Here is a 13074-nt window from a genome sequence, read left to right as displayed (position 1 = left end):
GAGGAGAGGGGGATAGAGATGTATTCATATATACACAGATGAGATGAGGGTTGGAGTTGGGTTGAGTAGAGTAACAGGGGAGGGGGATGTGATTATTCTACCCAACACCAGAACTACAGGGGAGGGGGCTGTGATCATTATACCAGAACTACAGGGGAGGGGGTTGTGATCATTATACCAGAACTACAGGGGAGGGGGTTGTGATCATTATACCAGAACTACAGGGGGGGGGGGGGGGGGTTGTGATCATTATACCCCAACACCAGAACTACAGGGGAGGGGGTTGTGATCATTCTACCCAACACCAGAACTACAGGGGAGGGGGTTGTGATCATTATACCCCAACACCAGAACTACAGGGGAGGGGGTTGTGATCATTATACCCCAACACCAGAAATGCAGGGGAGGGGGTTGTGATCATTATACCCAACACCAGAACTACAGGGGAGGGGGATGTGATCATTATACCAGAACTAGAGGGGAGGGGGTTGTGAGCATTCTACCCAACACCAGAACTACAGGGGAGGGGTTGTGATCATTCTACCCAACACCAGAACTACAGGGGAGGGGGTTGTGATCATTCTACCCAACACCAGAACTACAGGGGAGGGGGTTGTGATCATTCTACCCAACACCAGAACTACAGGGGAGGGGGATGTGATAATTATACCAGAACTACAGGGGAGGGGGATGTGATCATTATACCCCAACATCAGAACTACAGGGGAGGGGGATGTGATCATTATACCAGAACTACAGGGGATGGGGATGTGATCATTATACCCAACACCAGAACTACAGGGGAGGGGGATGTGATCATTATACCAGAACTACAGGGGAGGGGGTTGTGATCATTCTACCCAACACCAGAACTACAGGGGAGGGGGCTGTGATCATTCTACCCAACACCAGAACTACAGGGGAGGGGGATGTGATCATTATACCAGAACTACAGGGGAGGGGGTTGTGATCATTATACAAGAACTACAGGGGAGGGGGTTGTGATCATTATACCAGAACTACAGGGGGGGAGGGTTGTGATCGTTATACCAGAACTACAGGGGAGGGGGTTGTGATCATTATACCAGAACTACAGGGGGGGGGGGGGGTTGTGATCGTTATACCAGAACTACAGGGGAGGGAGTTGTGATCATTATACCCAACACCAGAACTACAGGGGAGGGGGATGTGATCATTATACCAGAACTACAGGGGGGGGGGGGGGGGGGGGTTGTGATCGTTTTACCAGAACTACAGGGGAGGGGGTTGTGATCATCATACCCCAACACCAGAACTACAGGGGAGGGCGTTGTGATCATTATACCCCAACACCAGAACTACAGGGGAGGGGGTTGTGATCATTATACCCCAACACCAGAACTACAGGAGAGGGGGTTGTGATCATTCTACCCAACACCAGAACTACAGGGGAGGGGGTTGTGATCATTATACCCCAACACCAGAACTACAGGGGAGGGGGATGTGATCATTCTACCCAACACCAGAACTACAGGGGAGGGGGTTGTGATCATTATACCCCAACACCAGAACTACAGGGGAGGGGGTTGTGATCATTATACCCCAACACCAGAACTACAGGGGAGGCGGATGTGATCATTCTACCCAACACCAGAACTACAGGGGGGGGGGGGGTTCTGATCATTATACCAGAACTACAGGGGGGGGGGGGGGGGGGTTGTGATCGTTATACCAGAACTACAGGGGAGGGGGTTGTGATCATTATACCCCAACACCAGAAATACAGGAGAGGGGGTTGTGATCATTCTACCCAACACCAGAACTACAGGGGAGGGGGTTGTGATCATTATACCCCAACACCAGAACTACAGGGGAGGGGGATGTGATCATTCTACCCAACACCAGAACTACAGGGGAGGGGGTTGTGATCATTATACCCCAACACCAGAACTACAGGGGAGGGGGTTGTGATCATTATACCCCAACACCAGAACTACAGGGGAGGCGGATGTGATCATTCTACCCAACACCAGAACTACAGGGGGGGGGGGGGGGGGGTTCTGATCATTATACCAAAACTACAGGGGAGGGGGTTGTGATCATTCTACCCAACACCAGAACTACAGGGGAGGGGGTTGTGATCATTCTACCCAACACCAGAACTACAGGGGAGGGGGATGTGATAATTATACCAGAACTACAGGGGAGGGGGATGTGATCATTATACCCCAACATCAGAACTACAGGGGAGGGGGATGTGATCCTTATACCAGAACTACAGGGGATGGGGATGTGATCATTATACCCAACACCAGAACTACAGGGGAGGGGGATGTGATCATTATACCAGAACTACAGGGGAGGGGGTTTTGGTCATTCTACCCAACACCAGAACTACAGGGGAGGGGGCTGTGATCATTCTACCCAACACCAGAACTACAGGGGAGGGGGATGTGATCATTCTACCCAACACCAGAAATACAGGGGAGGGGGTTGTGATCATTATACCCAACACCAGAACTACAGGGGAGGGGGATGTGATCATTATACCAGAACTAGAGGGGAGGGGGTTGTGATCATTCTACCAGAACTACAGGGGAGGGGGTTGTGATCATTATACCCCAACACCAGAACTACAGGGGAGGGGGTTGTGATCATTATACCATTATACCCCAACATCAGAACTACAGGGGAGGGGGATGTGATCCTTATACCAGAACTACAGGGGATGGGGATGTGATCATTATACCCAACACCAGAACTACAGGGGAGGGGGATGTGATCATTATACCAGAACTACAGGGGAGGGGGTTTTGGTCATTCTACCCAACACCAGAACTACAGGGGAGGGGGCTGTGATCATTCTACCCAACACCAGAACTACAGGGGAGGGGGATGTGATCATTCTACCCAACACCAGAAATACAGGGGAGGGGGTTGTGATCATTATACCCAACACCAGAACTACAGGGGAGGGGGATGTGATCATTATACCAGAACTAGAGGGGAGGGGGTTGTGATCATTCTACCAGAACTACAGGGGAGGGGGTTGTGATCATTATACCCCAACACCAGAACTACAGGGGAGGGGGTTGTGATCATTATACCCCAACACCAGAAATACAGGGGAGGGGGTTGTGATCATTATACCCAACACCAGAACTACAGGGGAGGGGGATGTGATCATTATACCAGAACTAGAGGGGAGGGGGTTGTGATCATTCTACCCAACACCAGAACTACAGGGGAGGGGGTTGTGATCATTCTACCCAACACCAGAACTACAGGGGAGGGGGATGTGATCATTCTACCCAACACCAGAACTACAGGGGAGGGGGATGTGATAATTATACCAGAACTACAGGGGAGGGGGATGTGATCATGATACCCCAACATCAGAACTACAGGGGAGGGGGATGTGATCCTTATACCAGAACTACAGGGGAGGGGGATGTGATCATTATACCAGAACTACAGGGGATGGGGATGTGATCATTATACCCAACACCAGAACTACAGGGGAGGGGGATGTGATCATTATACCAGAACTACAGGGGAGGGGGTTTTGATCATTCTACCCAACACCAGAACTACAGGGGAGGGGGCTGTGATCATTCTACCCAACACCAGAACTACAGGGGAGGGGGATGTGATCATTCTACCCAACACCAGAAATACAGGGGAGGGGGATGTGATCATTATACCAGAACTAGAGGGGAGGGGGTTGTGATCATTCTACCCAACACCAGAACTACAGGGGAGGGGGATGTGATCATTATACCAGAACTACAGGGGAGGGGGTTGTGATCATTATACAAGAACTACAGGGGAGGGGGTTGTGATCATTATACCAGAACCACAGGGGGGGAGGGTTGTGATCGTTATACCAGAACTACAGGGGAGGGGGTTGTGATCATTAAACCAGAACTACAGGGGGGGGGGGGGTTGTGATCGTTATACCAGAACTACAGGGGAGGGAGTTGTGATCATTATACCCAACACCAGAACTACAGGGGAGGGGGATGTGATCATTCTACCCAACACCAGAAATACAGGGGAGGGGGATGTGATCATTATACCAGAACTAGAGGGGAGGGGGTTGTGATCATTATACCCAACACCAGAACTACAGGGGAGGGGGATGTGATCATTATACCAGTACTACAGGGGAGGGGGATGTGATCATTATACCAGAACTACAGGGGAGGGGGATGTGATCATTATACCAGAACTACAGGGGAGGGGGATGTGATCATTATACCCAACACCAGAACTACAGGGGAGGGGGATGTGATCATTATACCCCAACACCAGAACTACAGGGGAGGGGGATGTGATCATTATACCAGAACTACAGGGGAGGGGGATGTGATCATTATACCAGAACTACAGGGGAGGGGGATGTGATCATTATACCCCAACACCAGAACTACAGGGGAGGGGGATGTGATCATTATACCAGAACTACAGGGGAGGGGGATGTGATCATTATACCAGAACTACAGGGGAGGGGGATGTGATCATTATACCCAACACCAGAACTACAGGGGAGGGGGATGTGATCATTATACCAGAACTACAGGGGAGGGGGTTGTGATCATTATAGAGAGGTGATGCTGAGTCTATTAACACACACAGAGAGGTGATGCTGGGTCTATTAACACACACAGAGAGGTGATGCTGGGTCTATTAACACACACAGAGAGGTGATGCTGGGTCTATTAACACACACAGAGAGGTGATGCTGGGTCTATTAACACACACAGAGAGGTGATGCTGGGTCTATTAACACACACACACACACAGAGGTGATGCTGGGTGTATTAACACACACACACAGAGAGGTCATGCTGGGTATATTAACACACACAGAGAGGTGATGCTGGGTATATTAACACACACACACAGAGAGGTGATGCTGGGTTTATTAACACACACACACAGAGAGGTGATGCTGGGTATATTAACACACACAGAGAGGTGATGCTGGGTTTATTAACACACACACACAGAGGTGGTGCTGGGTAAATTAACACACACAGAGAGGTGATGCTGGGTTTATTAACACACACACACAGAGGTGATGCTGGGTAAATTAACACACACAGAGAGGTGATGCTGGGTGTATTAACACACACAGAGAGGTGATGCTGGGTATATTAACACACACAGAGAGGTGATTCGCTGACTGAACGCCACAGTGGATTGATGTAACGGCTGAGAAAGTCCCGTCAGTCCGCTAGTCAGCAAGGGAGCTAACATCCCCCCTAGTCCTGTAGTGGGGAGCTAACATCCCCCCCTAGTCCTGTAGTGGGGAGCTAACATCCCCCCTAGTCCTGTAGTGGGGAGCTAACATCCCCCCTAGTCCTGTAGTGGGGAGCTAACATCCCCCTAGTCCTGTAGTGGGGAGCTAACATCCCCCCCTAGTCCTGTAGTGGGGAGCTAACATCCCCCCCTAGTCCTGTAGTGGGGAGCTAACATCCCCCCCTAGTCCTGTAGTGGGGAGCTAACATCCCCCCTAGTCCTGTAGTGGGACATGATGTGTCTGTGTGTGTGTGTGTGTGTGTGTGTGTGTGTGTGTGTGTGTGTGTCTCTCTCCCGTCTCTCTCATCCCTCGCTCCCTGCCCGTCTCTCATCCCTCGCTCCTTGCCCGTCTCTCTCATCCCTCGCTCCCTGTCCGTCTCTCTCATTCCTCGCTCCCTGTCCGTCTCTCTCATCCCTCGCTCCCTGTCCGTCTCTCTCATCCCTCGCTCCCTGCCCATCTCTCATCCCTCACTCCCTGCCCCTCTCTCTTCCCTCGCTCCCTGCCCGTCTCTCATCCCTCGCTCCCTGCCACTCTCTCATCCCTCACTCCCTGCCCCTCTCTCATCCCTCACTCCCTGCCCCTCTCTCATCCCTCGCTCCCTGCCCCTCTCTCATCCCTCGCTCCCTGCCCCTCTCTCATCCCTCGCTCCCTGCCCCTCTCTCATCCCTCACTCCCTGCCCCTCTCTCATTCCTCATTCCCTGCCCCTCTCTCATCCCTCATTCCCTGCCCCTCTCTCATCCCTCGCTCCCTGCCCCTCTCTCATCCCTCGCTCCCTGCCCCTCTCTCATCCCTCGCTCCCTGCCCCTCTCTCATCCCTCATTCCCTGCCCCTCTCTCATCCCTCATTCCCTGCCCCTCTCTCATCCCTCGCTGCCTGCCCGTCTCTCATCCTGTCATTCTGTCTGTATGTCTAAATAAATAACACAGTTTACTACAGACCACTACTGGACTAGTGATGTGTGACCAGCTAGTAGACGCAGTATTGGATCAAGATTGATGCTACTCTACGACTAGTATGGCTAGTATGTACACACTCACCGTAAGTCGCTCTGGATAAGGGCACATGCTAAATGGTTTTTTTACATTTCTAAATTTAAAAAAATCACTTGATATGCAAATTTGGCTCAGCCTTGATCTTCTCATTGGAGAGCAGAGCTTCATGCTGAATTATAATACTTAGTTAATTATATAGGACAGAAAATGGAACATCAACACAGTACAAGAACACACACGCAGGTACACACACACACACACACACACACACACACACACACACACACACACACACACACACACACACACACACACGTCTTACCTGAGAGAGAATGTGTTGAGTTTGGTAGTCGAGACATCAGCTCTGTGTCCTCCTGTCTTGTCCAGTCCATGGTTCACCCCCTGTAGGGAATAACAACATATCAACACTCCAGTGATCCAACCATAACATAACATATCAACACTCCAGTGGTCCAACCATAACATAGCATATTAACACTCCAGTGACCCAACCATAACATATTAACACTTCAGTGATCCAACCATAACATATTAACACTCCAGTGATCCAACCATAACATATTAACACTCCAGTGATCCAACCATAACATATTAACACTCCAGTGATCCAACCATAACATATTAACACTCCAGTGATCCAACCATAACATAACATATTAACACTCCCGTGACCCAACCATAACATATTAACACTCCAGTGATCCAACCATAACATATTAACACTCCAGTGATCCAACCATAACATAACATATCAACACTCCAGTGGTCCAACCATAACATAACATATTAACACTCCAGTGATCCAACCATAACATAACATATTAACACTTCAGTGATCCAACCATAACATATTAACACTCCAGTGATCCAACCATAACATATTAACACTTCAGTGATCCAACCATAACATATTAACACTCCAGTGATCCAACCATAACATATTAACACTCCAGTGATACAACCATAACATAACATATCAACACTCCAGTGATCCAACCATAACATAACATATTAACACTCCAGTGATCCAACCATAACATATTAACACTCCAGTGATCCAACCATAACATATTAACACTTCAGTGATCCAACCATAAAATATTAACACTCCAGTGATCCAACCATAACATATTAACACTCCAGTGATCCAACCATAACATATTAACACTCCAGTGATCCAACCATAACATATTAACACTCCAGTGATCCAACCATAACATATTAACACTTCAGTGACCCAACCATAACATATTAACACTCCAGTGATCCAACCATAACATAACATATTAACACTTCAGTGATCCAACCATAACATATTAACACTCCAGTGATCCAACCATAACATATTAACACTCCAGTGATCCAACCATAACATAACATATTAACACTTCAGTGATCCAACCATAACATATTAACACTCCAGTGATCCAACCATAACATATTAACACTCCAGTGATCCAACCATAACATAACATATTAACACTTCAGTGATCCAACCATAACATAACATAATGTGTGTGTGTACTATGTGTACAGTGTGTGTACTGTGTGTGTGTGTGTGTGTGCGTATACAGTGTGTGTACTGTGTGTGTGTGTGTACTGTGTATACAGTGTGTGTACAGTGTGTACAGTGTGTGTACTGTGTGTACTGTGTGTTTGTGTGTACTGTGTATACAGTGTGTGTACTGTGTATGTACTGTGTGTGCACTGTGTGTGCACTGTGTGTACTGTGTGTGTACTGTGTGTACTGTGTGTGTACTGTGTATACAGTGTGTGTACTGTGTGTGTACTGTGTGTGCACTGTGTGTGTACTGTGTGTACTGTGTGTACTGTGTGTACTATATGTGTACTGTGTATACAGTGTGTGTACTGTGTGTGTACTGTGTGTGTACTGTGTGTGCACTGTGTGTGCACTGTGTGTGTACTGTGTGTACTGTGTGTACTGTGTGTGTACTGTGTGTACTGTGTGTGTACTGTGTGAACAGTGTGTGAACAGTGTGTGTACTGTGTGTGTACTGTGTGTGTACTGTGTGTACTGTGTGTACTGTGTGTGTACTGTGTGTGTAATGTGTGTAGTGTGTGTACAGTGTGTGTACTGTGTGTACAGTGTGTGTACTGTGTGTGTAATGTGTGTAGTGTGTGTACAGTGTGTGCACTGTGTGTCCTGTGTGTACTGTGTGTGTACTGTGTGTGTACAGTGTGTGTACTGTGTGTACAGTGTGTGTACTGTGTGTACAGTGTGTGTAATGTGTGTACTGTGTGTGTACTGTGTGTGTACTGTGTGTGTACAGTGTGTGTACAGTGTGTGTAATGTATGTGTACAGTGTGTGTACAGTGTGTGTACAGTGTGTGTAATGTGTGTGTACAGTTTGTGTACAGTGTGTGTACAGTGTGTGTACAGTGTGTGTAATGTGTGTGTAATGTGTGTGTACAGTGTGTGTAATGTGTGTGTACAGTGTGTGTACAGTGTGTGTACATTGTGTGTAATGTGTGTGTACAGTGTGTGTACAGTGTGTGTACAGTGTGTGTAATGTGTGTGTACAGTGTGTGTAATGTGTGTGTACAGTGTGTGTACAGTGTGTGTACAGTGTGTGTACAGTGTGTGTACAGGGTGTGTACAGTGTGTGTAATGTGTGTGTACAGTGTGTGTACAGTGTGTGTAATGTGTGTGTACAGTGTGTGTACAGTGTGTGTAATGTGTGTGTACAGTGTGTGTACAGTGTGTGTGCAGTGTGTGTACAGGGTGTGTACAGTGTGTGTAATGTGTGTGTACAGTGTGTGTACAGTGTGTGTACAGTGTGTGTACAGTGTGTGTACAGTGCATTCAGAAAGTATTCAGACCCTTTTCTCAGTACTTTGTACTTTAAGCGTATTTGGCAGTGATTACAGCCTCTAGTCTTCCTGGGTATGACTCTACAAGCTTGGTACACCTGTATTTGGGGAGTTTCTCCTGTTCTTCTCTGCAGATCCTCTCAAGCTCTGTCAGGTTGGATGGAGAGCGTCGCTGCACAGCTACAGGGAGCGTGGTGATGAGGCTTGTGGAACGTTGGCCAAGGGGGAGCAATTATCACCACAGACAATTTATTCACTTCAACTGTCATTTTGGCGAGAAAAGAAATTGCTTGCAAAGAAAACAAGTCTGTCTGGCACCATGAACAAAGTGAGACGGGAGCTCCCTCCCTCTGAGCAAGATAAGGCTCCTGCACAGCCGTTGAACAGCGACACAATAAAGAGGAAACCGGAGACTATTACGGTCTACAACCAAAGAAAGGTACGTCAAAGTGTATCAGCCAAATTACAGTTACGACAACACGTGTCAACTGATAGGACAAAGGGAAAGCTGCTAACACCAACTAACGCCATCGTGTGAAGACTCAACACGTGTCAACTGATAGGACAAAGGGAAAGCTGCTAACACCAACTAACGCCATCGTGTGAAGACTCAACACGTGTCAACTGATAGGACAAAGGGAATGCAGCTAACACCAACTAACGCCATCGTGTGAAGACTCAACACGTGTCAACTGATAGGACAAAGGGAAAGCAGCTAACACCAACTAACACCATCGTGTGAAGACTCACACAAGCACGAACTGACAATCATTTAAACTACTGATGTTTTCATCATTTGATTATTTTGCCCATGTGGGGTGGTTGGGGTAATTTAGAATACATTTAAAGAAACCCCTCATAATAAGGTGTTACCGTATTCCTACGCCTAGCCTTTCTGTTTCACAGTTGTAACAAAAGTGTCGCACAAATTGAATTTGTGTTTTTACAGTAACATAAAAATACTATCGTGTTTTTACAGTAACGTAAAATACTATCGTGTTTTTACAGTAACATAAAATACTATTGTGTTTTTACAGTAACGTAAAATACTATTGTGTTTTTACAGTAACGTAAAATACTATTGTGTTTTTACAGTAACGTAACATACTATTGTGTTTTTACAGTAACTTAACATACTATTGTGTTTTTACAGTAACGTAAAATACTATTGTGTTTTTACAGTAACGTAACATACTATTGTGTTTTTACAGTAACGTAACATACTATTGTGTTTTTACAGTAACGTAACATACTATTGTGTTTTTACAGTAACGTAAAATACTATTGTGTTTTTACAGTAACATAAAATACTATTGTGTTTTTACAGTAACATAAAATACTATTGTGTTTTTTTATTTTTATAATACAAATAAAATGTTATTCTAAATGTTCCCCAAGGCCTTCATTAAAACACAACTAAAGTATGTATTTTAACGTAATAGCGTATATGAAATATACACGTATTCAGTCAATAATGACCTGCTCGTTAACCTTGAAGGACGGAAACCTCGAGGCCCGGACGCTCTTAAGGTAAAGTACTAGAGGGAATTATTTAGGGTTGGTTGTTGGTCACACACGAAAAGAAACAACACAAACAGGAGATGGTCCATTTGATTGGTTGGCTAAAATGGAACCCTATTCCTGATAAAGTGCACTACTTTTTTGACAAGAGATCCAAGTGGTCCCTGGGTAAAATAAGTACACTATATTGGTGTCATTTGGGACAGTGTACTTGATGTCTTCAAGTACACCCACCCACCCCACCCTCTCTATTAATTACAATAGGGTTAATGGACTAGATCAATTCTCGTCTATCATCACACTGCTTAGCATATTCATTCAACTACACACGACACGCGCCGTAAAGCACGAGTGAAACCTGTAGATTTTCTCCATGAATCTTGTGCTGGAAGCCAACATTTACTGCTGGTAAGAAATCAACAAGATATTAACACATCAAATAACAAACTGGTTGTTGTTGTTTTTTGTGTCTATTTAAAGTGAAACGCTCCTTCATGTTGAAAACATTATGAAGTAAAACAGATGTCCTTGCCAACCATGAACAAGGATCATAATAAATTAAACTTGGAGCCATCTGTCCACTTTGTCAAATCTAACCGATAGAAAAAAAGTCTCTATTCGGGATATGAATAAAGACACAGGAAGTCATTCACTAAGCGTTTCCTTGTTAGACTGCTGCTAAGGGGAAAGAGTTAACCATGTCTAGAGGCTGGGGGTCTGAACCATGTCTAGAAACTGGGGGTCCGAACCATGTCTAGAGGCTGGGGGTTCGAACCATGTCTAGAGGCTGGGGATCTGAACCATGTTTAGAGGCTGGGGGTCTGAACCATGTCTAGAGGCTGGGGGTCTGAACCATGTCTAGAGGCTGGGGTTCTGAACCATATCTAGAGGCTGGGGGTCCGAACCATGTCTAGAAGCTGGGGGTCCGAACCATGTCTAGAGGCTGGGGGTCCGAACCATGTCTAGAGTCTGGGGATCTGAACCATGTTTAGAGGCTGTGGGTCTGAACCATGTCTAGAGGCTGGGGGGTCTGAACCATGTCTAGAGGCTGGGGGTCTGAACCATGTTTAGAGGCTGGGGGTCTGAACCATGTCTAGAGGCTGGGGGTCCGAACCATGTCTAGAGGTTGGGGGTCTGAACCATATCTAGAGGCTGGGGTCTGAACCATGTCTAGAGGCTGGGGGTCTGAACCATATCTAGAGGCTGGGGGTCTGAACCATGTCTAGAGGCTGGGGGTCTGAACCATGTCTAGAGGCTGGGGGTCTGAACCATGTCTAGAGGCTGGGGGTCTGAACCATGTCTAGAGGCTGGGGGTCTGAACCATGTCTAGAGGCTGGGGGTCTGAACCATGTTTAGAGGCTGGGGGTCTGAACCATGTTTAGAGGCTGGGGGTCTGAACCATGTCTAGAGGCTGGGGATCTGAACCATGTCTAGAGGCTGGGGGTCTGAACCAGGATGAGAGGCTGGGGGTCTGAACCATGTCTAGAGGCTGGGGTCTGAACCATGTCTAGGGGCTGGGGGTGAGAACCATGTCTAGAGGCTGAGGGTCCGAACCATGTCTAGAGGTTGTGGGTCTGAACCATGTCTAGAGGCTGGGGTCTGAACCATGTCTAGAGGCTGGGGGTCTGAACCATGTCTAGAGGCTGGGGGGTCTGAACCATGTCTAGAGGCTGGGGGTCTGAACCATGTCTAGAGGCTGGGGGTCTGAACCATGTCTAGAGGCTGGGGGTCTGAACCATGTCTAGAGGCTGGGGGTCTGAACCATGTTTAGAGGCTGGGGGTCTGAACCAGGATGAGAGGCTGGGGGTCTGAACCATGTCTAGAGGCTGGGGTCTGAACCATGTCTAGGGGCTGGGGGTGAGAACCATGTCTAGAGGCTGAGGGTCCGAACCATGTCTAGAGGTTGGGGTCTGAACCATGTCTAGAGGCTGGGGGCCTGAACCATGTCTAGAGGCTGGGGGTCTGAACCATATCTAGAGGCTGGGGGTCTGAACCATGTCTAGAGGCTGGGGGTCTGAACCATGTTTAGAGGCTGGGGGTCTGAACCATGTTTAGAGGCTGGGGGTCTGAACCATGTCTAGAGGCTGGGGATCTGAACCATGTCTAGAGGCTGGGGGTCTGAACCAGGATGAGAGGCTGGGGGTCTGAACCATGTCTAGAGGCTGGGGTCTGAACCATGTCTAGGGGCTGGGGGTGAGAACCATGTCTAGAGGCTGAGGGTCCGAACCATGTCTAGAGGTTGGGGGTCTGAACCATGTCTAGAGGCTGGGGGCCTGAACCATGTCTAGAGGCTGGGGGTCTGAACCATATCTAGAGGCTGGGGGTCTGAACCATGTCTAGAGGCTTGGGGTCCGAACCATATCTAGAGGCTGGGGATCTGAACCATGTTTAGAGGCTGGGGGTCTGAACCATGTCTAGAGGCT

The 13074-nt window shown here is 47.6% G+C and overlaps 1 protein-coding gene across 3 annotated transcripts in view; it reads right to left on the bottom strand.

Moving 5' to 3' along the window:
• Nucleotides 1-13074, bottom strand: part of LOC109886741 (partitioning defective 3 homolog B) — a 174008-nt gene that overhangs the window by 46178 nt on the left and 114756 nt on the right. For all 3 annotated transcript variants that reach the window (XM_031801812.1, XM_031801829.1, XM_031801822.1), the window contains one exon: nt 6600-6679. In XM_031801812.1, the coding sequence (XP_031657672.1) occupies nt 6600-6679 (80 nt within the window). The remainder of the gene's footprint in view (nt 1-6599; nt 6680-13074) is intronic.

The sequence above is a fragment of the Oncorhynchus kisutch genome, linkage group LG2, assembly GCF_002021735.2.
Source record: "Oncorhynchus kisutch isolate 150728-3 linkage group LG2, Okis_V2, whole genome shotgun sequence".
In the NCBI taxonomy this organism is placed as follows: domain Eukaryota; kingdom Metazoa; phylum Chordata; class Actinopteri; order Salmoniformes; family Salmonidae; genus Oncorhynchus; species Oncorhynchus kisutch.
Note: the sequence above shows the minus strand (reverse complement) of the source record. Positions and strands in the feature narration are given on the sequence as shown.